Raw genomic sequence first — 24,747 nt, 5'->3', positions numbered from 1 at the left:
GCTTTAGTTCCTCACATTTTTATGAAATCATTTTTTTTCAGCCCACTGAATTAAAGCTGAAAGCCTGCAGTTCAACTGCATCTGAGTTGTTTCATTTAAAATTAATTGTGGTAATGTACAGAACCAAAAATTAGAAAAAAGTTGTTTCTGTCCAAATGTTTTAGGACCTAACTGGTGTTCAATTAAGTGATGTAAGCTCCACTTTAAAATAATCCTGTTACCACCCTGCAAAAGAAGTGAGTCTAAACTTACTTTTCTTGTGGCCCATGCTTTCAGTCTCTGCCAATTTGCTTTTCTTCAGCTGATTTAGAGTATGTTGAATATCTGAATTCTTTTATCCAAGAGGTAATACAGCAATCTGGGAGAAGAATATTTATTCAGACCTGGAAATGTTGAATACCTGCAGCAAAGTGATGTAGTTTTAAAGCCAATCTGAACCCGCGTTGCTCACCTGTCCCCATTTCCTCAGAGCTGGTGCCACCACCTTTTTATTCTTCTTTTCTTGTGGAGGATCTTAGGCCATCTTGATTATCTGGCTCCGGATGACGTAACTCCTTGGCATACACATGGGAGGTAATTCCCAGCACACAAAGGGGAAGCCAGGATTGCCAGGCATCCTAAAGGCCAAAGCTGATGCTGTCTATTCATTGCTCAGCTTTTTGCTGAGTGTTTAGACAGGTGGGAGGGGTTATTGCAGAACAGATATTGCCTGTCCCATTCAACAATAATGACCTGCTGATCATTTATTCTTAAAAGTTGAAATTTAGTTCCACTTTTAGGCATGGTCAATCAGACAGTAAATATGTTTATTTTTTACAAGGGAGATTGTGTTTATTAGTGACTCTATGGTGACAGGGCTCATTAAAAAAGGAATTGTCTTTATTAGCACTCATAGTTGATTTATTCTGTATGTATTAATGTTTTATAAATAGTTTCTTGTTTTCCTTACTCTGTAGGGCGAGACTTGCAGAATGGTAGCTCTCAGCTCTCAGCATCTGTGGATATTGAAAAAATTGTATCCAGCTCTGAACATAAAAGCCTTGTCAGCAAGCAAGCTCAGACTGGGAAAGAGCAATCTGCAGGCTCTGAATCTGACAGCACCATGGGTGATCTTTCTTCTCGATCTATTGCCAGGTACTAATCTAGTGTGTGTTTCTTAACTTTCGCATTTGGCTTGTAAAGGGCAAATTGTGATTATCACCTGTATGTTTTTGTATGTTAGCCTTCAGTCTGATAGAGAAAGGAATGGTAAAAGTCATAATTGCAGCACAAAGGATAGAGCAGGACAAGCACCCTCACCGCTAGCACCTTCCGTCACTGCAGCCTCAGCAGCTCAAGCTCCAGCGTTAACGCCTGCATCAGGTCAAAGTATGTTACTGTACTTCTTTAGGTCCATGTAGTACCTAACATTGTATATTTTTATTTCATACTTTATAATTACCTACCTCAGGTTCTATTCGGTTTTCCCCTGCTGGCTTACATCAACGCATGTCTGCGGAACTAAACTACTTGGGTGCCATGGAGGAATCTGTTAGACAGCTTTGTGATATGGAGCGTGTCCGTGGAATTTCACTTGCACAGCAAGAAACTGTTTCCCTTGCTCAGATCCTAAAGGTAAGGTTTTTTTTGTAATAAATTTTCATTGGAGTAGTGTGTGGTGGATGTCTTGGATTTTTTGCTTAATATTTTATTTATGCCTAACCCTGGTTTATATAGTTATTTGAATAAAAGACGGAGAAAGATAGAGTTTTCGGCACAAATATTCAAAATATTTGTAATATGCTATTTGTAATATACTATTCTCTGCCAGTCATCATTATTTTTTTTAATGTGACTGTTCCTTACTTCATTTGAGTTGGCCTGCTGTCAGCTGACACCACCTCATCCACCTAATTGGAGGTTAAGCTATGTTCCCCATTGGCAAATTTTCTATGTTAATGATGCAATTGAAGAATCACTTACCCAAGCCTTATATTAAAATTCGGTAACCTATATTGCTTGTCATTTAGTAATGTTTGGATTGATTTTAGGATTGGTGCACAATAGATTGTGTTGCACATAAAAATAAAATCATTTTAAGTAGGGCCTATTCAATATATTTACACTATTCAATATATTGAATAATTTTAAGTAGGGCCTATTTAATATAGAGTTAGGATGCACGAGGAAAAAAAATGTACATTTTTGTTGTGAAAACAGAGAAACAGTTATTGCAATTGAAACAAATAGACCTGGAGATTCTGTACCAGGAAATGTTTCAGTGAATGTCCGCTTTATAGTTTTTTTTAAAGTAGATCCATATATGCTGCTGGAAAGGAACACCTATAGGTTGACAAGATGTTTTGCCCTGTTGCCCAGCATAGGAAAGTACAAATTTAATTTAACTTCCCACCTAAACAAAAAAATTGTTCCCTACAGTCTCAGCAACAACGTCATGAGCAAAGTATGACTGCTCTGAGACTACAAGCAGAGCAAGAGGCCCAAGCAAGTATGAGACAACTTGAGGAGGCGCGTCAGGTCGCAGCACACGTAAGGAATCTCAATAGGCTGAAGATTAGAGTGTACTCTGTTAAAAGCAACAAGTTACAATCTTTTGATAAAAAGTGGTGACAATCAAGCACTTTAAATTTAAGGGAGCTGAAAAGTAGTTGTTAACCCTGGGAAAGGGCACGTGGGGAGTTGTGTACATAAAGTATATTCTGAGTTGCTCCCCCCTAATAAAATGCAATTGAATAATAAAAAAAAAAACTTAATTTTTTTTTTCCCCATATTTCCAACCTGATGATTAATATGTGTTGTTTTTTTATGTGATTCTGGCAGAATATAGTTGTTGGGAGGGCTGTAAGCTGCTGTACATAGTTTAATTTGCATGCAGCTTGCCCTAGCTATTTCCTCTTTTTGATTTGGAAAAAAACATTGTAATACCATGAAGCCTCAATTAGTGTGTTAGCCTTCTAAATTAGGCCCCCTTGTATTTATTTGCTGAAAAATTGGGGTGTGTGCACTTCCTTCTCATGGAATCAGGTTGTGCATATTTGTACATTTTTGCAAGAACTCGGGGATTTAGTTTTATTCAAAGGTGCAACAGTGTTTATTCCTTCACCACTACTTCAGAAATATAAACTAAAGAAGTGATCTTTAGTAAGTTATCAGATCTAATAAGGTTTATTTACCCACAGACACAGGCAGAAATGCTTCAGCGGTTTCAGAGGACACTGGAAGCATCTGTGTCTCAAAATGTGGTCCAAGTACAAGAGGTGAGTGGAAGACTCTAGTTTGTCATTTGGTATGTTTGGATCATAGAAAGCTAACTTTGTTTTTTTTAACTTTATTTGTTGCCCTTCTATTTTGTATGCCTTCAAAATAGAAAGGTTTCTTCAACTTTCATTTGTATTTCAAAAAAGGAAGTCCACATGTCTGCCTTGTGTATAATATGTTATTTCGTCCCTTCTTTAGTCTTTGGACCACAGTTACTTGTCTCCTACTAGCTCAGAACCAACAGCCATCTCTCCCATTGAACAGCAGAGACGCCATCGTTCCCGTAGTATGAGGTAATACATTTAAATATAATAATTTTCTGCACTGTCTAATATATTTTAGGTAAAAAGTTAAAAAAAAATGGATTGTGAATCCCTGATTAGTAACTGTTGTGGTTATTTTAGGAAAAAGGGTTCTCGCTCTGTCTCACCGTCATCCCAGGCTCCAAGTAGTGTGTCCAGCTTCAAAGAACGATCACACAGGTACGGAGATCCATACACTCATTGTTGAGGCCTGTGCATTTTTCCTGACTGTTTTTGGTAACAAATGTTTGTATTGCTATGTGTGATTTTTGCAGTAGCAGCAGTGAACAGGAAAGTCCACCACCATCATCTGTTAAGGAGGAAATCATGAGTCCGAAAGACCTAGAGGAAAGCATTTCTGAAGAGCTGCCAATGCCCGAAGGGAGTGCGTTAAAGGGGGACAGCAGTGTATCTTTTGATGAGAAAGGTTTGTTGTTGGCCCAGAGAGACAAGCCTTGTATGTTTATTATAACCACTAAATTTTTGCAGTAAATGCATATTTTTCTTTATTTTATCCAGTGATCTCTTATCAAACACTTGTGTGTTGGTGCTGATTTCACAGGTGATTTGTCATCCCAGCCCATTAGTTCTCTTCTGCATTACAGAACTCCTCCTCCTCCTCCTGTGTGCATACATTGATTTCTTTCCTAATAAAAACATTGTGCTACATTGGCTCACAGAACCTGACCATACACTCTGTAGTAAAGAGTTCTTGGTAAATGTAGACCTAGGATGTGTCTATGTCAATTTAAAATAACCATATTGCTCTGTTGTCCCAGAAGTTGCCCTGCAATAATTTTACACACCTTAGTGATGACATTGAATTAATTAAACAAAAAGTAATGACAATGCTGGGAAGTGCTGTTGAGAGGTGGATAATGATTAGGTGTAAATTCTAGCCATGCCTGGGGATCAACTTTAAAAAAAAGATTTTTTTTGTCTTAAATCTGATAGATTCCCTTAATATAAATATATTATTACACATTAAAAAACATAGGTTTTATCTATTGTTTTGTGTTGGATTTTGTATATAGACATACTGTGATACACAAGGACATTTACTATATATGTATACATACAAACCACATTTGTAAACTAGTGCCTTAGATCTTTCAAGAGCTCTAGAGCACAATGGTTGTGCTTTACTTTTTCTGTTGATTGAATTAAAATCATCAGGTCGTTTGAAAGCTTCGAAAAAGGGACCTGATTGTTTTGTTGCCAGCTTATTTTAAATCTGGTACATGTAACAGACGCCATATTTTCAAAAGTCATCTCGTACCATTCATTTACAAAGTATTCTGATTGTATTTTATTGTTAAATAAATCTGCATATTATCTCATGTTCACTTGTTGTATGGGAAGTGAACAGATATTTTGTGTGTGTTAATATTGGCATTGCTATTTTCTTTAGGCGTTAGCTCAGCAGTTGCTACTAATGAAGAAGGCATTGAGGAATTATCATTTCGTTCCCTGCTTCCCTCTGAATCTCACCGGCGTGGTAGCTTGGAGAGACAGCGAAGTCAGAGACATGAATCCGATGAGGAAAGCACCCCTGACAAGGTAAGACCCAAGGTTCAGCTGTGAGTAGAGGTGACTAGAATGCCATTTATTATGCTGTAATATAATTACATGCCTGTAAATTCTTCACAGGAGCTCAGTGGCCCCTTTTCCAGTGGACAAGACAGCTTTTGGAAATTCACAATGGAAATGGTTCGGCAATATATGCAAGAAGGAGAAATGCGCTCTGCACACCAGGCTGCCCTGCTTCGTTTGCGTCAGAAAGCACTTAAAGAGAAGACAAAAGCTGAACTTGCTTGGCTGGAACACCAAAAAAGGTAAAACTAAATAGCTATTCATAGGTATAAATAGATATTCGTAAATGATAGGGCATACTCATTGTGTGTACGCAAGGTCTGCATTTAAGACCCTATCTTTACTGATACACGTTGCTTAGGCAGATTTGGCCATCATTTTTTACTCCATTTGGCAACTACTAATAAACCCCAATTAACAATTTAAATATATTTCACCATACCTCATTTTTTATTAACACTAACATAAGCTTATTGCTTGTTCACATGTGTTTTTCAGACACCTGCGTGACAAGGGAGAGGATGACAAAATGCCGCCATTGAAGAAACGACAACGAGGTCTTTTACTGAGACTACAGCAGGAACAAGTATGTTTATTAAGTAATAGACTGACGTGTATCTGATTCTCAACTGTACTGTCTCTAATACAGATTTTTTTTTCTAGGCTGAAATAAAGCGCTTGCAGGAAGCAAACAAAGCTGCTCGCCGGGAAAGGCAACTTATTCTGAAACAGCAAGAGGAGATTCAACGCATCCAGAATAGCACACTGCGGCTTCAGGAGAAGCTCAAATCTGCAGAGAGTGGACAGCAGGTGTGTTCTTTGACTGTCTTTTTGACTAAAAGGTGGTCAGGTGGTACATTGTAAAGCACATTAGAGGAGGTATATATTGGTCTGTTCTACAGTAGGTGGGTAATAATTTTGAGATTTGCAGAAATACAAAGTATGTCAACACTTTTTTGTACCAGAATATACTTCACAAGCTTACAAATGGGCATTTGTCTAAATATAAATGATGTGTTTTAAACAAATATAGAAACCACAGTATCAGATAAAATTTCTGACAAGCAGCCACCACATTCATAAGGTGCAAACAATTACATTATTATGTTTAATGATATATCCGTTCCCTACTGCCAGTGAATAATCTAGTATTAGATCATTTTGCTCTAGTAGGAGACCTGTTTGTTAATATATTTGTTGATAAATTACTTAGTCTGCCTTGAAATCACAAAATATAATTGTCTATGTGACAAAATGGGAGAAGGCTACAGTTTGGTCCATAAATATTTGGACAGAGTCAACTTTTTTCTTATTTTAGTTCTGTACATTACCTACCACAATTAATTTTAAATGAAACAACTCGGATACAGTTGAAATACAGACTTTCAGCTTTAATTCAGTGGGTTTGAACAAAAAAGATTGCATAAAAATGTGAGGATTTAAAGCCTTATTTAACACAATCACTTGATTTCAGGGGCTCAAAAGTAATTGGACAAATTAAAAAGCTGAAAATAAAATGTTCATTTCTAATACTTGGTTGAAAACCCTTTGCTGGCAAAGACAGCCTGTAGTCTTGAACTCATGGACATCACCAGATGCTGGGTTTCCTCCTTTTTAATGCTCTGCAGCGGCTTTCAGTTGCTGTTTGTTTGTGGGTCTTTCTGTTCGAAGTTTAGTCTTCAACAAGTGAAATGCATGCTCAATTGGGTTCAGATCAGGTGACTGACTTGGCCATTCAAGAATATTTCACTTCTTTGCTTTAACAAATTCCTGGCCTGCTTTGGCTGTATGTTTTGGGTCATTGTCCATCTGTATTATGAAACGCCTCCCAATCAATTTAACTGCATTTAGCTGGACTTGAGCAGACAGTATGTCTCTGAACACCTCAGAATTCATTCAGCTGCTTCTGTCCTGTGTCGCATCATGGATAAACACTAGTGTCCCAGTGCCACTGGCAGCCATGCACGCCCAAGCCATCACACTGCCTCCGCCATGTTTTACAGATGATGTGCTATGCTCTGGATCATAAGCTGTTCCACGCCTTTACCATACTTTTTTCTTGCCATCATTCTGGGAAAGGTTGATCTGGGTTTCATCTGTCCAAAGAATGTTTTTTCAGAACTGTGCTGGCTTTTTTAGATGTTTTTGAGCAAAGTCCAATCTAGCCTTTCTATTCTTGAGGCTTATGAGTGGCTTGCAACTTGCAGTGCACCCTCTGTATTTACTTTCATGCAGTCTTCTCTTTATGGTAGACATGGATATCGATACGCCTACTTCCTGGAGAGTGTTGTTTACTTGGTTGGCTGTTGTGAAGGCTTTAGTTCCTCACATTTTTATGCAATCTTTTTGTTCAACCCACTGAATTAAAGCTAAAAGTCTGCAGTTCAACTGCATCTGAGTTGTTTCATTTAAAATTAATTGTGGTAATGTACAAACCCAAAATTAAAAAAAGTTTTCTGTCCAAATATTCAGGGACCCTAAACTGTATATCCAAAAATGTACTTCTTTTAATTTGAAAAGTCACCTGCACTGTACGGACATAGAATACATATAAGTATAATCACACAGTATAAAACATAAAGACATATCTTTCTTTTATGCAGGAACAGCCCAGTGAAGGGGATCTTCGACTCAGTCCATCATCTAGCCACGTTCCCTCTGATGTGGATAGTCGGAGCCCCTCACCTGTATCAGTCTCTGGCAGTGAGACCAGCAGCATCATGCAGAAGCTCCGCAAAATGCACAGCCATATGGATGCCAAGTAACTATAGCATTGTATTTCCTGATCTGTACATATAGTATTACTGGTCATTTGTTTTTTTTTTTTGTCATAATGTATTGAGAAAGCTTACATTTAAATGTAATCCTGTTGTCTCCTACCATCTTTAGAAATTTGTTTTTTTTTCTTTTTGCTTAGCTTTTTATTATCATTACCTATGAGGGCAACTCCATCTTAAAGCAGTTTCAGTTGGCATAAATGTGCTGCTTGCTTACTGAAAAATATAGTCCTCAGGTTTTGGGCAATGTTGGGGACATGGTCAAATTACCTAATGCTCTTTTCTACTGGGAAAAGCATGGAGTTGCCATATAAGAATGTATCCCATGTGGCTGTTTGAATTTTTTTTTTGTTTTAGTCAGCTTTTGTCTGCCACATTTAGTAATGTTTTTGGTGTCTTTGATTTGTATTAATAGGTATTTATAACTCGCTTGTCAATAAATCTAGACTGTTGTTTTATTTCTTTTTTTTATAGTTAGAAAAAAGATATCCAGCAGTGCCCTTATGTGTATTTTAGTTTTGTATTAAAAAGCCTCCTTGTTCCTCAAAATATTCACAAACGTGGCACATGCAACTTACCAGATACTCATTTTCCAAATGTACTGACACTCTTTCTCTTCCATGTAACTACTCCCAATTATTTCTGACAATGCCAGGAGGCTATGTCTATGTGCCTTTTTGTCTCTGGAGGGAAGGAAATAATTACAAAGACTTACTTTTAATTGGTTTGCTGTCCTTCATGTGAGGAGAGGGAAGTTTTTAGAGCCTCAGATTCCAGGAGACGTTGAACCTTGCATAGAATATATGCAAGGATTAGTAACTTTTTCAGGGTGCCCAGAAATACTACAAAACAAAATTTAAAGTATACTGCAGACTGTGTTGGATTTCTCCTGTCACAAAAATAATGGTATAGTTTTAATGACAAGTATGTTATATTCAGAGACCTCTCTACTGCTAATTTATCATGCTATGTGTTTCATTATGCATTATTTTTTTCCTGATCTTTTCATGATTCTCTTTTTCACCTGAACCAATTAGATATATGTAACTTCCTTGCCTCTTTCAATTGCACTCTGCTTGGCATCCTCCAGGATCCCCGCTGTGGTCCTGTCCTTGCAGACCTTCGGCTGTTCCACTCTGTTACTCTGTTCCACTCTGTGTCACTCTCTTGGTAAACTCTCGCTCCTTTTCTTGTAGAGACATCTGCCCTGTTCACTGCTTCTTCTCTGTCTTTACGCCCCAGCACTGGGCCTCTCTCAGTGTGTGCTTTCCCAAACTTCACCCCAAATTCCAGCTCTATATCTGCCGCCAGCTGCTCAGGTAACAGCACCACTCCCTCTGCTCCCTGCACTGTGTGAGGGGGGGTAGGGAGGTGCTATATTGCTAATGAATCCTGGGGGCATGACAGTGTGCTTTTGGGGGGCTAGTGAAGGCAGAGCATGCGGATGTTGTGTCTCCTACCTCTTCCTTCCTCTGCTTGCTCTTCCCTCATCCCTCCCTATCCTGGGTGAGTTGTGTATTCTGGAGTGGTCATGTTTCTAACCCCAAAATCTTATTTCAGATTCTTGACAAAGCGGGAACAGCAGTTGGTGCAGAGGAGGTTACATGCACAGGAGCTTTTGGAGTGGAAAAAAAGACTGGATGCTGAAGAACTGGAAATTAGGCGTATTGAGAAGCAGGCACTTGCTGCTTGGGAGAAACCAAGAATTAAAACGAAGAGTCAAAGCACTGAGGGGGAAGAGACTGTATATGAAGGTATGCAAAGATAATACATGTATTGATGGCATGTATTTCATTGGATTAAAATTTCTGAAATTTTTGTGTGAGTTTTGTTACCCATACTTTCCAAAGCAAAAATCTCAGGAGGATACAAAGAGGGCTGCTAATATTGTAAATAGGTCACGTGATACCTGGGTACATAAAAGAAAAGTCCTTGTCTGCATGCTTGTTTCTTACTAGCAACTTGCAGTATTTAAAGGGACTGTTTAATGCGATTATCCAATCCAATTATGGAGAATTCTCTATTTATAAACATTAGTTTCCTGGTTGTCATGCTGGTACCTTGATTTTATTAGAGGCTGAATAGGTGACCTGCAACCGGTAAAGATTTATGGCACACACTTAAAATATGCCTGTTCCAGATTTGCAATTTAAAAGGACTTGTCATACACAGACAAGCGACGAGGGAAGGGAAGCTGTATTGTAGATCTTGTACTTATCCTGACAGAGTAGAGCAAAAGGTCTGCGGTGGCATCATCCATGTTTATATCATACCAGGTTTTCTTGGATGGCGATTACATATATCTGTTTAAGATTATATTTACACTTGTGTGTTTCACTACACTTTTTTACATACAGTCATGGGAAAATGAAAGTACATGCTCCTTTAATTGTAGGGTTTTACATATGAGGGCATATTAAAAAAAGAAAAAACAGATGGACCTTAGCAGGCTCTTAGCAGGCAGGCTATAATTATTTAAATGCCAAAATGAAATAGCTGTATGTTAAAAGCTAGGTACATCCCATGATTCAGTAGCCTGTAGAAAAAACCCTTAGCAGCAAAAACTTTTCAGTGTGACTTTATCAGTCTGTCATATCGTTATGGAGAAATTTTGGCCATCTTTTCTTTACAACGTTGCTCCAGTTCATTGAGGTTTGTGGGTATTCATTCATGCCTAGTTCTTAGGTCCTTCCACAGCATTTTGATATTGTGTTAACACACTCAAGAAAGTGCTAAGGGTGTACCTAATTTTAACACCGTGTTTTTGTGTTTTGATTTTGTAAATAAATATCCACACTGTGTAATAAGTCATGTTGGGCTGTTCATCTGAGGTTACATTTACCTAATGTTGAGGACCTGGTAAGGATTAGATTGTTTTTTATTTTTATAAATGAGGGTGTATTTTCTTTTTCTAATGACTATATAAGGTCTGCTAATACTATGGTGAAAAGTGCATTTGTAATATGACAAGTCCATTATATTTAAAATTTATTTCTGTTACAAGCAGAAAAGAGGAACAGAGAGGCCTCTCCAACTCCAGCAAGCCCTACAATACATACTAGGACCTCCCTAAGTCCCCCACCAGAATATCTATCCTCTGAAAGCATTGAACCATCAACCATTGCTGAACAGATCCATGAGCAGAGTCGGGAACACAGCAGCATCTCTGAAGATTTGGTTTTATCTGCTCTCAGCAAGAAGGTAGGTATATACAGCAAATATTCAAAGTATATTCCTTTCAGAGAAGTCTAGTATTCATTTTTCAATAAATAGTAATAAGCAAATATTGAACAGAATGTGATCTTATTCAAAACACGCAATGGTAAAGTCCACATATGGCATTTTCAGAAAAAGTAAACTCAATTTAAGGAAATAACATAATGAGTGTCAATTGCTCTGAACTTCACATCCTCTATAATTTAATTACTTTCTCTCTTTTGCATTATAGTAAGATAAACAACTTTTTTTTCTGATAATCATTCAACTCTTTGTATCTGTCATTGGGCAGAATGACATGAGTATGCAGTAAATGCCAACTGTATACTCAAAGTGTTTTCTTTAAAGGGTAAAATATGCATTTCAGTCTTTGTTTATATCTGTTGCCTAGTGTAGGCAACTCCAGCTGTCATGGAATTCCTGATTCCAGTATGGCTCAATCTTTTGTACAGGAGCATGTTAGGATTTACAGGATTATTCAGCCAATAAATGAAAGATTATATTAAATCAACACATTCTTTTATTGTTCCTGGCAAATATAGAGTTGCCAACCACAAATCGACAATATGTTACACTTCAGTATTTTTAAGCTGGGTGGAAAGAAGCTGTAGGTGGGTTGGCAGACCCTGTATTGTGACCCAACCCTTCAGTAACCCACCCAAAAACACCTGGGTGGTTACTGAAAAGTGCCGGGTGGTGCGGTGCGCCCAGCTAAAAGGGGCTGGGGAGAACACTGCACTTTAACATTCTCCATAACAGAACTGTTTAGATTTCAACCAGTAAGTTCAACACTGTTCATTTCACCGTTGAATATATGGCCTACAAGTTCACAAAACTTTAAAAAAAAAACATGCCTAATTTGTATGCTGATAATGACAATTCTGTTCAATTTTACAGTCTCCAACTAGGAGCAACAAGTCCCCGACAGAATTAGAATCCAGCAAGGAAAGTACTAAGTCTGGTAGACAACAAGTTCACATTACATTAAGACCTCACCAGCTTTCTCACACTTGGTCTGAGGAATCCTTGTCTATGACACATTCAGGTAATAAGCTTATCAGTTTTACCCATTCTCATTCTTTTTTTTTTTTTTTTTTTGTGCTGATGCCTTGTTTACTTTGGTTTGTATAAAAGCTGTTCTTGCTGCAAGCTTTTTCATAGCAAGCTAAGAGCAGCTTTTATTAGGTTATTTAAGAACTCTTCAGTTCTAATTTGTAAATGTTAACTGAGATTTTAACACGGTTGCCCACTGTCACTTGAAACAAGTTGGTAGCAGTCTTTCAACATATTTTAGTTAGTGATAAAGCATATCAAAGCTTGTTATCAGCTGGTTTACTCCGTAGTTTACCCATTCATTTTTATTTATTATTTCCATGCTAGTGCTAAATGGAACTTTATAGACTGCATCAAATCTTCTAACATTTTCTCAAACGTTTTGTAAAAGCTTGTTAAGTACACTTCTTACAAATAAAGGTGGCACTAAAAAGATATTATTATTATTTTTTTTATTAATATTGTTATACAGTATTTATATAGCGCCATCATATTACGCAGCGCTCTACAATACAAGTCCATAGTCATGTCACTAGCTGTCAATGTTCTCACACTGCTCACAATGTTCGTACCATGGTCACATATCAGTAATGTAGTCTAAGGTCAATTTTTGGGGGGGAAGCCAATTAATCTAACTGCATGTTTTTGAGATATGGGAGGAACTGGCCTACCCATGCAGACACTGGGAGAACCTGCAAACTCCATACACATTGTGTCCTGGCCGAGATTCAAACCTGGTACCTAGCGCTGCAAAGGCAAGCGTGGTAGCCACTGAGCCAAGAGTGCTAACCTCTGAGTCACCCTGCTGCCCATAATACACTAAAGACTTTAAAAAAAAAACTATATGATGCAAAATGTCCAATATTGCACACAAAGAAAATTTCTCTTTAAGTGTCATTTGCAATCTTCCATAGAAAACAGTCAATTGCGCACATTAATACACCGTTACCAACAATGAGTCCCCACAATCCACATACTCAACTACCTGCTCTCGGGATAGAGATCAGCTTCACAAATTACCGTATTCAATGGTCCAACAGATCCAGTGGGTGTATTTGTATTCTAAAATAGTCGAGAACTAATTTTGGTGGATGGACAACTTTGAGAGATTCCATTTGAGATTTAAGGAGATCTTTTCTTTGCGTGCAATGCTGGACATTTTTTGTATTACACAAGTGATGTTATACCTCTTCAGTGTATTATCCTTTTAGCACCACTTTTATTTTTTTTATTTAGAAAGTTATGAATCTTTTTGTGTGTTCTTTGTGTAGCACAAGATCATATATTGTTTTAAGAATTTTAGACTCCCGTCCACCCTGACTGATTCCTGACATACATTTGATCAGCAGTTAGCATTTTTATGTCATTAATAAAGCTAAAATATAACTAAAAACTTTTTTGGAGGAAATGGTTAGAACCCATGTTTTATGTTGTTGTTTCATTAGAAAGATTACATTTCTTTCACCTGATAAACAAAAAAGAAAGTTAAGGTGGAGCATTGTTGAATAAAAAAAAATGCTGGCTTAATGCATTTATTAATGCATTATTAATGCATCTGTCCTACCTGCAAGAAAGTTTAGGATGATACATTTAGTTGTACAGATTGAATGTATAGTCTCTGCATGCCTTGGGTTTCAGGATAAATCAACTCTTGTGTACAATAGTTGCAAAATCGCAGGACAAAGTTGCTCAATTCTTTTGAAGTCCAGGCAAAGATGTTGGTGGTGACATGGGAGCCTATAGACTTTAGATCACTTGGATGGACAGTGTGGGGCTGAATTACAGTTGTCATTTAACTTGGTGCAACACGTGTGATTTTTTTTTTTTTTTTTTTCCTTTAACCATCCCCCCCTCCCAGAAGCCACATCTGACCAAAGTGACATTGAGGGTCGTATCCGAGCACTGAAGGATGAGCTAAGGAAACGCAAATCGGTTGTGGAAAACCTGAAGCGAGAACAGAAAAGAAGACAGAAAGAAAGACTACGAGCACAAGAAGCCATTTTACTTCAGCAGCTCCAGGTAAGTCATCTTTTAAAAACATTTAGTAAAGTTATAAGTCCTTTCTATGTGAATATATAAAAATAAATTCAGAGTATGATTTATTATACATTTTCTGCTATACTTATATTTTGGTGTGTATGAGGGGAAAAAAGTAAGATTTTATTTGAATAAAAAGTAGTAGTGAAGTGGGTTGACCGATTTCATTGTTTCTTGCAGTCATATGATGAGTACATTCAGAAGACACAAGCTGAATTGAGCCAAGAACAAGCCACAACACCACCCAGTGTTAGAACTGTGACTAAAGCAGACCAGGATTCATTTTCCTTGCGACCCGATTACCCACAAAGGTATTTTCTGATACAACATTGTTGTTCAACACAGAATTTTTTTAAAGCTGGGTGGGAAGAAATTGTAGTTGGGTAGTAGTCCATGTATTGTTACCCAACTCTTCAGTAACCACCCAAAACAGCCGGAAGGGGCTGGGGAGAACATTGCAACATCTTTATCACGTTCCATGAGTAAATTAACTTGTGCTCTATCTTCTTGGAAATAATCATTGCTTTTTATTTCTTAGAGCGGACAGCACTTCTTCCTATAAAGCTGAGAGCGAACACATAACGGACATAAGTAATAGATCTGAAGGTAATAAGTGATGTAGGGCTATTTTTGCTTAGAAATCCTTTCAAATGTAATTTATGGAAATGAAGTAGATGTGTTTTTTTATGTTACTTTAAGCAGCTAATTTACCTTTCTGCAGAAAGCATCAAGCAAGAAAAATCTTTGGCCAGCAGAAAGGAATTTGTAACTGACAGCATCCCTGATGAGCCTGTACTTGTACCAGAGCCTTTGGCTGCCAAGGAAGATGTCCCCTTTGCATATCCTTTGTCACCTCCTCACAGGGAGGCTTTACCAAGCCCTGCACACGATAGTCCTATGTCTAGTATCTATTCAGAGATTCTTGAGGATGTTCTGGACACACAGAGACATAGGTCCATCTCACCTTTGCCAGCCCTGAACCTTCATTTAAGGAGTGGGACTCCAGAGGAGTATGTCTCCCAGCAAAAAGATCACTCATACTCTGATGATTTTGAGTCTCCTGTTCCCTTAAAATTGTCAGTCTCTGAAACACCTCGAGAAGAGTTTGATATCTTGTTGATGACACCAGGAAGGGAGCCAAGCATTGAGAGTTTTGTTGAACATGAAAATAATAAAAGTGAACTGAAATCAGCTAGTCCATGCACTCCAGACATCACAGAGGTCAAGCCTTCTTCACCGGAACCCCTTCTGACCAGTGATGTAACTGACCCACTTTCAGGGTTTCAACTTGGAGAGAGAGTGTTAGTAAGTGGTGTACAGCCTGGTACACTGCGTTTTAAAGGGGAGACCCTCTTTGCAGAAGGCATATGGGCTGGCGTTGAGCTTGACAAATCTGAAGGCAACAATGATGGCTCACTTGAAGGTAGTCGATATTTTGTATGCTCCCCTCTTCATGGAATCTTTGCTCCACCACAGAAAATCACTCGACTAGTAGAGGAAGAACTCATATCCCCATCAGCAGAAAAAAACGGGGATTACTTAGATGGCCACCTTCCTTTAAATGAGAACCTTGAACAGAAAACCCCAGAAAAGACCCCTTTACCAAGCCTAGAGTCTAGTGTTTCTGAGTTACACTCCTCATCCATACACGAGGAGTTGCAAGTTGACACCCCTACCGATACTGTAGTTCTGGATAAGAAGCACAAAGACCCACAAATCTGTCTTTTAGAGCTCACGGATAAACCTCATGATAGCTTCAGAAAAAGACCCTCAGAAGTGGGCGCAATTTCAGATAGTCTTCTACAAGCATGCTTGAAGGACACTGTTACCTACCTCCAAAACATTCGCAAACAGAGGGCACAAAAAATTCAACAGAGCAACCAGGATTTCCATACTGTTCGGGTTTCAGAAGAGATCCCAAAGCAAGATCAACACCAGGGACTGGTGAGTAAAAGGAAGTTCCTATGTAAACCATTAAAAAAATGAATGTATTGCTGCGTTTTTTTTAAAGCGGGTCTAAATTCTAACATTGGGCTTAATATTAGATATGTATTCTCACTTAGTGGCACTGCGTGTGTCAGCTTGAATCCATAAAATTTAAACGTCCTTTATTTTTATATATATATATATATATATATATATATATATATATATATATAAATATATAATAACCCCCTATGGTAAAACAGTTTTGTTTTTTTTTTTTTTAATTTTTTTTTTTATAAATAATGTTTACCTTTGTGGGGTTTAGCATCTAAATAGGATCCCATGAGATCCATCCAGCTTCGGCTGTCTCCACTGCAGTACACTGTGATTGTAGGATCCTCTTGGCTCTACAGTGGCTGTCTAAGCTTAGGGTGAGGAGGGTGATACATGAAATGAGTGACACACATGAAATGTAACTTCACTAATCTTTTCTCTTTGCTTAGACAGCAGTTGTGGCTATATAACTGAGGGATTGCACACTCCAAAACACAGTGACATTGTTGGTAGTTGTGAATCTTACGCTCTGAGAATCTTATACCCTGCCAGCAATACAGCCACTCCCACCAATTATATAATGCAAAGAACCACTTCCACAGGTAATGTGCTCTCACAATGGCACCTGCCACAGCAGTGATAGGCTGAGTGAGCAGGGACAAAGCTAAATTTTAATAGTTTACACATAAAAAAAAAACATTTTAGGATAGCACATGAGAGAAGAGAAAGGAATTTCTATTTCTTGATACTCTTAAGTGCTTCACCTCCACACCACATATCACACAGAAGCAAGACTAAAAGTAAATTTTCCAGGCTTTAATTTTCTTTTGCGTCTTTCTCCATGTGGGACATTTCCCCCCTCCTTCCTGTGTAGGTGATACTTGTCAGGCAAAATAGGGAAAGAAGCGCCGTGGAATGGCACAAGAGTGCTTTTTTAGGAGCACTTAAAATTTGACAGAAGTGTCAAATCTTCCCCATACTTTCAAAAATAAACCTAAATGTTTGGCCTAGAATTTAGCCTCCGTGTGTTTTTTACCTTACCAAAATGTAGGTATGTCTTTATAAGATCTCTTTATCGTTTTAGGGACCTCTCCTTGATACTTTTACGAAACAGAAAGTCACAGAATTCGACCCAAGCCATCACATATTGTCTGTCCTCGGAGAAGATGCAGACTGGTTTGAGGAGGATTTTGGGCTGAGTAATCATAAAAACCAACTCTTAGAACGTGCACCCTCAGCCGGTACTGTAACAGAACCAAGTATGTTAACACCACGCTCTGAGGCACCTCCAAAGCCTTGTCAGCCAATTTCTCCACCTGAGCTTATCATGGCAGTTCCTCACACTACACTGGAAGTTGAGCACTTGGTCCAATCGGCAGTGGATGAACTGTGGGGGTGGAAACGGCTAAGCCTAGACATTGCAGACATCCGAAACAAGTTCACACGTTGTGAAAGTGAAGAGCAAAGCCCAGCCTACAGTGCCTATAAAGAAGTAGGTTGCATCTGTACCTGACCAATAATTCTATATTAAGCAGATAAAGTTTGAACGCAATGTGAAATTCACCTACTAAAAAAAGCTATGCCATAACATTTTTTTTGCTGAAATACTGTGCCACTTTGTTTTTATTTTACACTGCTGCATTTCTGGTTCTTTGCAGATGTTGTTTGATCTCACATTACACATATTTGAAGACATCTGCTCTCCCGACCCCCGAGGATCACAGCCACCATGGAAGAAACCTGTGCGGGTGACACCATCATACTCCCGTCGGGTAAAAGATCCCAATAGTATCCAGGAAGTAAAGGTACTGCACTGTTTATATATTGGAATTATGTGGGATAAAATTCATTCAGAGTTTAAGTGAGTTTTTTTAATTTGTTTTTTTTTTTTTTTTCATTTTAATTTGCAGTCTTTTCTAACTAGTGAAGTTCTTAACCTCCTAAGTTTGAAGAAGGAACAAAATCATAAAATGGATTGGCAGAGGATGATGAAGTTTGGAAGGAAGAAGAGAGACAGAGTGGATCATTTATTGGTAAGGAACATTGTTTTAATTGTGTAGGTGGTTTTTGTCAACTCCAGACAAAAAAAGTAGACTGTAAGTGACAGACGTAACGAAAAAAGGTTTCCTGTTGTTTTTTTTTTGTTTTTTTGTTTTTTTTTATAGAGAAAAGAGGAGTAAAAGGCAAACTTGAGCCATAAGATTTAGGTGAAGCATTCTGTAGTGATTGATTGTAGACATGGTTCTCATGAAATCCTATGTAGTTTGGGTGTAATTGCGTTGTTTGGATTAGCTCCAGGTATTTCCGTTACATTTACAACTATTTCCCATTTCGGTTCTGTAATGAATAAAAGCACTTTGCATCTAGCCTAGTCATATTTAGTCGAACTTATCGTATATGGGAGACCACAGCTTGGTCTGTTTGTTACAGTCTGAGAATTGCACCAAAATGTAAATAAAAAAGTATAAATTTATTTATTTTTTTCTTTATTTAACAATTACAACAATATGTTGTGGACCTTTAAAGAACACTACAGTACACAGGGTGGATTTGGTACACCCTTTGTTTCTACCCCATTACTGTTTTCTCTTGCCAATTTTATCAGCAATATCTGGCTGTCAAAATACCATCAAGGGCTTGCTCTTAAGCTCCCCATGTTTAACAATTTCATTGTTCAATTGTCTTTAGCTCTACCAATAACTATATAGTTCAAGTTTCTGCCTAATAGGTTACAAATACAATGGATAGTTTCGGTAGATCCCCATATTACATAGCGAATTTAAATGTGATTGTAAAACCAGATTGTAAAGCTGCATACACACATGCAATTATTATCGTTGGAAAGGATCGTTAAGGATCAGGATGGTCGTTCGGACGATAGACGACAGGCGCTGTTCACACGCCAGATTCTCATCCGATATCGGGCAAGAACCATTTGTTGTGTGTACATAGCTTAACAAGTATTTTGACCCTAACACAGCAGCAAGGAGATTAACAGCAGATACCATGGTGGTACAGCGAGATTGGTTAACCATAATCCATTTTTTGCTGCACTAAAACTTCTACTGATGCTTCTCGGCATGTATCAGATTGTCTAGGTCTCCTATCTCAAGGATGGCTCTCCCATTCTGCTTTTTGTAAATAAATCCACTAAATTTACTTTACGCAAAGTAAATAAATCTTCTAATCTTAAAGTGGATTTAAAGTTCTATTTTTTTTAGTGCTCGATCAAGGCAGGTCATTATTGCCGAAAAGGACAGGTGATGCCCCTTCTGCATAGCAGAAGACAAAGCAGAGGTGCACATGTGCAGCGCCAGAATTGGTTGCCTGGGAAGCCCAGTCATTCTCGCTTTCCTTGCATGTGCCAGGGATAAATGAACTCCCATGCTGACATGGACCACGTCATTCTGGCACAGCCAATCTAAGTGGCCGAAGATCCTTTCTGGGAGGAAAAAAAGATGGCGGCACCCTGCGATGGAACATAGATAGGGGAGTCATGCAGGTTTAGATCCGCTTTAAGGTTTGGCCTAATTGTAGAAGACCTATTCTGACCTTATACTGGATAAGACAGCACCCTAGCTACTGTTAAGAGCCTGCTCTTTGCAATCTTACTTCACCACCTCTTGCGAATTATTTGTACTTTTATGCAAAGGTTTTTACAGATTCCTCTTCCTGTTTGGCCTTCAATCCAGCATTGAAATATAAATTTGGTATTGTTGATCCTTCAAAGTCCCCCTTTCAATACCTTTCAGGACATGACAAGAATACTATTCTTGCTGCTGTTATTCTAGAAGGTAGCCATCACTTCATTCAGAAGAATTTTGCAATGCTTTGTCCTGGAGTCAGAATATTAGTGTCATCATAATGGGGAAAAAAATTGATACACTTTATGTTCACTTGAGGAAACGTTTACTCGTGAGCTATGGAGACGCATATACTTTTCTGCAATCCGGTGTTGTGCGTAGCCTATTCGTGCACATGAAAAAGAATGTTTATGTACTATTTTGAGCGGCACAATGCACTGCAAAGCTAGTGAGCTGAAAAGGTGCAACGAGGTTCTGTTAGGAAATAATAAAATTGCAACCTCCAAATGCTTAGTATGTGCATTGCTGTATTGATTGGCTCACCACAATATACAAAATGTGTATTGTAAACACTGTTCTCTTGAGTAATGTCACGCTTATCCTGTAAAAAAAAAAAACAATGGGAATGTACAAATTGCTCTAGTCAAAGTGGTATGCAGACATACAGTTTCTGTTCACACCTTCTGTTGTAAACAGATTTTTACGTTTGACTTCTAGTTTTGTTGTAAAAGATTGCTATAGCACAGTAGGATTGTGTATGTTTGACTGGTTTTACAATGAGCATCGTAGATTTCCTACATGGCTACTGAAGTGTTATGGGATAAAGGATTATTGTACTTGTTGGAACTTGTAAGAAAACATTTAAATATATATTGATCCTGGGTAGGGAGTAGCCACTCCTACAGTCAGTACCTGTTTAATCTCCTCAATTAATGATTGTAATAATACACTTTTATATAACTTGAAATCCTCAGAAACCTACGTTTTATAGGATGTCTTTCTTTTGAATGGAATCACTTCTCATGGTATTTTTATTTATAACCCATTTTAGTGGATATTGTGAACTTTACTTTTAGCCATAATAAAATGTTAAAAAAGAAGGTGGGGCAGGCAATTTGTTAGTCAACATGTTCGTCTCACAGATCTGCAGCTATTTGGAAATATGTGAGGTGCTGGCAAAAGGATTCAGTGTAGATTAACCCCTATTCTGCAAGGACAGGTCACACCGTTCCACATCCTACAAGTTTGCTGTGTTGTCTTGTGCTTGAGAAGCAGCCAGTTGGCAGTGATAGTATGATGCACAGAAACAAAAGTTTGGTTAAAGTATTAAAAAAAGGCTTTATTATTAAGTAGAGTTGTCTTTTCTGGGGAAGCAGTGGGTACCCTATATAAATTTTTCTGTAGAAGCCATTTACCCTTTATATATTTACTTAGAGAAGCTATGTAACCTTTATGTATTTTTATGTCTTTTACTTGTGGCTGAAGTCCTGGAAATTGGGGAATTTTACAATACCTGTAATAGGGCTTAGTAGATAAAAAAATGTTTGGTTATAGCTCACAAATAGCAAAGAGCTGCCAGATAATTGGATATCCTTTCTAATTTCAACTCCGATGTCATGTGAAATAACCATTTTTGTGTTTCCTGGGTGTGCTAGCAGGAGGGGTAGCTTCACAACCTAAACTTTTAACTTTCAGAGGAGGAGGTTATTTACATATAACAAAAATAAAAAAGGCTGTGCTTAGGCCAGGAAAAATATGCACTTGATAATGCCTTATGTGCAGAATATTTAATATTATTCATTGTCCTGGGAGATTTAACAGTAAGGTGGAAAATTGTCCCATTTGATAGTAAATCCCTCTAATTGGCTTGAGCTAATATATTTAATATATTTTTAATTTCTGCCAAAAGGTACAAGAGCTGCATGAAGAGGAAGCACAGTGGGTGAACTACGATGAAGACGAACTGTTTGTAAAGATGCAGCTGGCTGATGGAATATTCGAGGCCTTAATCCGGGACACTATACAAGTCCTACAGCGCATCCAGAGCAGGAAGAACCTTGTGATCACAGTATGATTTTTTCATGTCTTTTTTATGCTGGATGCAAGAATACTAACGGAAGAGCTCTTTATGCATACAAAGGAGATACAGGACTGTGCCGTTCCTGCAACATAGACAAGCCAGACCCTCGCTGTGGTTCTCTGATTAGAGAATGAAGTGTAAGGAGTGATACCAATGCTCCTCTTTAATCTTTTAATTTTAGACTTTTTTCTTCGTATTAATGCAAGGAAACACAATTTAATATTAGCATGGACTTGTTTTTAAATTATTTATAAATTCTCTATTCTCCAAAATAGAAGAGACACTCCCAGTCTCTTGCAATGCCACTTTATACGGTCGGGAGGCCATTTACAGTGCAAGTAGAGTAGTGCAAGCATTTTCAGTTGAGCTGCTGCTGACTGAAATGTGTGAAGGTGTAGCAGCACCTCTGCTGTTGAAGGTTTTCCATACCTGCTAATTAATGTGTGATACTGGTAACCAGTTAAACTAAGCTTGAGCGTTTGCGAGGCATGGGTGTGTACAGCTGCCTCATCAAGTGTCCTTAACTTCTTGCAATACTTGAAATGCTGGGTGTACAGTGGCGTGTATGGGCGATCAGCAGTCTCTCGCTTCAGAAGTTTGGCATGAGAACTTGAGATTTTTTTTCTCCTCTGTAAATACTTTAAATTATCATTAGAAGGGTGTATTCAAAAAAGGATCACAATGAAATATTACTCTAGTATTAATTATGCACATTTTTAAAAGTAGACAAACCCTAGTTTCACTCTGTGCTGTTGATGACATTATACATAGCAGAGTTCCTCTACACAAGATGTTTGCACATTGCGTTCAAGTGTGTATCACATTTAGCGCCTAACACCGCTCTGCAAAAACAGTATAATGCTTTTCAAGAGAAGATCTTCAGATCCAACTTGTCACAGGTTTTGTCCAGCTGCCCTTTATGCTTTCACTGTGTTAAAACAAACTACCTGGTGAAGCTCTTCTGGCCTTATTTCAGCAAATGCTGCTATGAGTGTTTTTTTTTCTGAATGGACCAGCAGATGGCGCAGCTCATGCACAAACCATAATTGCTCCGGTAGTGGTCACCTGGAGGACTTTTCATAAAATTTTTGGAGTCCGGCCATGTCATTCCACTCAGGTGAAGCACTCCCCAGGGGACACTGAGTGAACAATTGGATTTTGCTGCTTGAAATGCATTGGAGAACAGCCATAGAATTTGGCTAACTTGTTTGACAGTATTACATCCTCCCTTGTTGTAAAGGCAAATACAACTGGAAAACGTAAAAGTATAATTAATCACAAGGATTCTCTCAAATGCTACCTATAGCATGTCATATGTTTTAGTTGTACATAATGGACACAGACATTGAATAATTACAACTAATATATATCTCTTCACTAAAGACTAGAGATATTACTGCAGCAGAAATATGAAATAAAATAGTCCAGGACTTACAAGTTACACTAAAAGTAAACCAGCAGCCATTATGTAATCAAATCTAAATGCCCATTAAAGGCCCTTACTATTACTAGCCTTTTGGGGACACCATAGTGCACCAAAAACCAAACCGGACAACATTTTGTCTCAACCCAGCCAACCGCCATTGACTCAAGTTACTAGCCAGACTAAGAGTTTCCCTGGAAACTTAAAATGAAGGTAAAGAAGATTAGGCCTGTGAATACAATTTTAGAGAGTACAAGAAAGGGGTTTCTGGCTAGTAAAAATAATGGTAGGACCATGTTTTTTTGACAAAAAAGGGTAAAAGGTAAAATCCTATCCTTCCTTTTGGCTCTCATAGGGGTGAGGGTGATGGTGAGATTCCAGAAGTGCTGTTGATCCCAAAAGCCTGTGCTTAAAAGTGTTCTCCCATTTGGATACATATTTCCAGGATCACTATAGAACAACCCAAAAGTCCCCCCCCCCGACAGTTTTGTTACGTTAATGCAATGGTTTAATAAAATCCCTATTGTGTAATAGGCCAACCTTTTTAGCGTACAGTCTACTTTAAACCTGTTGTCAGTGTAAAATTTTATTTATAAAAATGTATGAGATGAGAGCAGCAAATCACATTCACCATTTCCTTTTGCCAAGCTGCACGGGGAGAATGAAATTAAATTTCTGACTATTGCTGATCGATCATATTCTAAGTGGGCTTCATGTGGTCTCAGCATGGGTGTTGCTATTATGCAGTTGCTGGTAATTTTTTTTAACCGTTGAACCCCAATAGTGCTGTTTCTAGCTCAGGAGCCACTATCTGTCACCTGCAATGCTGCATTGTATATTCCTTCGCTCTGTATAGCCTTGTGAATAACCTTCAGGAAAATATGTACATTAAGTAAAGCTGTAAATAAATACTGATTTATACATGTCATGTTTGTTGTCTTTGTAGGCGGTGCTCATCTTTGTATTTTGGATGATAATCATTCTGGATTTGTGAGGATATGTAAAGATTTAATGCAATATGGAAACATACACCCAACTTACAGCGTATTTTAATTTTTTATAAATACAGTGTGATACAGAAGCAATATAGGCTGGTATAAAATCATTCTGCGTAGATGGCAGCTTGATTTGTGTAAAAACAAATAGACCCATTATCACATATGTTTTGTGGTAAAGTGCAATTTACATGCGTTCTCGTGCTCTATGATTTTTGATTTTTTTTTACACCACAAAGCACTAAAACATTGCACATTCATTACTGTACACTGCGCAAAAAAAAAATCACAGGTCCACTTTTTGGACTTTGTTGTGATTTCTTGGCGCTCTATTAAAATAAATGAATTGCCTTTAAGCAATGCACACCAAACTACTTACGTATGAATGGGTCCTAACATCAGCCTGGGGTTCATCCTCTAAAGCACTATTTTCTTTGCCATCTCAGTGA

At 38.0% G+C, this 24,747-nt stretch overlaps 1 protein-coding gene across 6 annotated transcripts in view; it reads left to right on the top strand.

Moving 5' to 3' along the window:
• CEP350 (centrosomal protein 350) overlaps positions 1-24,229 on the top strand; it is a 45,881-nt gene extending 21,652 nt beyond the window's left edge. For 4 of the 6 annotated variants that reach the window (XM_072419813.1, XM_072419814.1, XM_072419809.1 and 1 more), the window contains 25 exons: positions 957-1,134; positions 1,223-1,368; positions 1,451-1,614; positions 2,419-2,529; positions 3,180-3,257; positions 3,457-3,551; positions 3,663-3,740; positions 3,836-3,987; positions 4,972-5,120; positions 5,211-5,395; positions 5,652-5,739; positions 5,817-5,963; positions 7,757-7,914; positions 9,127-9,249; positions 9,491-9,684; positions 10,938-11,131; positions 12,044-12,191; positions 14,058-14,218; positions 14,417-14,547; positions 14,775-14,842; positions 14,958-16,180; positions 17,301-17,708; positions 17,875-18,021; positions 18,127-18,249; positions 21,710-24,229. In XM_072419813.1, the coding sequence (XP_072275914.1) occupies positions 957-1,134; positions 1,223-1,368; positions 1,451-1,614; positions 2,419-2,529; positions 3,180-3,257; positions 3,457-3,551; positions 3,663-3,740; positions 3,836-3,987; positions 4,972-5,120; positions 5,211-5,395; positions 5,652-5,739; positions 5,817-5,963; positions 7,757-7,914; positions 9,127-9,249; positions 9,491-9,684; positions 10,938-11,131; positions 12,044-12,191; positions 14,058-14,218; positions 14,417-14,547; positions 14,775-14,842; positions 14,958-16,180; positions 17,301-17,708; positions 17,875-18,021; positions 18,127-18,249; positions 21,710-21,874 (4,814 nt within the window). In that variant the 3' untranslated portion in view covers positions 21,875-24,229. The remainder of the gene's footprint in view (positions 1-956; positions 1,135-1,222; positions 1,369-1,450; positions 1,615-2,418; positions 2,530-3,179; positions 3,258-3,456; positions 3,552-3,662; positions 3,741-3,835; positions 3,988-4,971; positions 5,121-5,210; positions 5,396-5,651; positions 5,740-5,816; positions 5,964-7,756; positions 7,915-9,126; positions 9,250-9,490; positions 9,685-10,937; positions 11,132-12,043; positions 12,192-14,057; positions 14,219-14,416; positions 14,548-14,774; positions 14,843-14,957; positions 16,181-17,300; positions 17,709-17,874; positions 18,022-18,126; positions 18,250-21,709) is intronic. The other 2 variants (XM_072419810.1, XM_072419811.1) reach the window with 2 other exon arrangements.
• The last annotated feature ends 518 nt before the right edge of the window (positions 24,230-24,747 follow it).

This window comes from Pyxicephalus adspersus, chromosome 8 (genome assembly GCF_032062135.1).
Source record: "Pyxicephalus adspersus chromosome 8, UCB_Pads_2.0, whole genome shotgun sequence".
NCBI lineage: Eukaryota > Metazoa > Chordata > Amphibia > Anura > Pyxicephalidae > Pyxicephalus > Pyxicephalus adspersus.
Note: the sequence above shows the minus strand (reverse complement) of the source record. Positions and strands in the feature narration are given on the sequence as shown.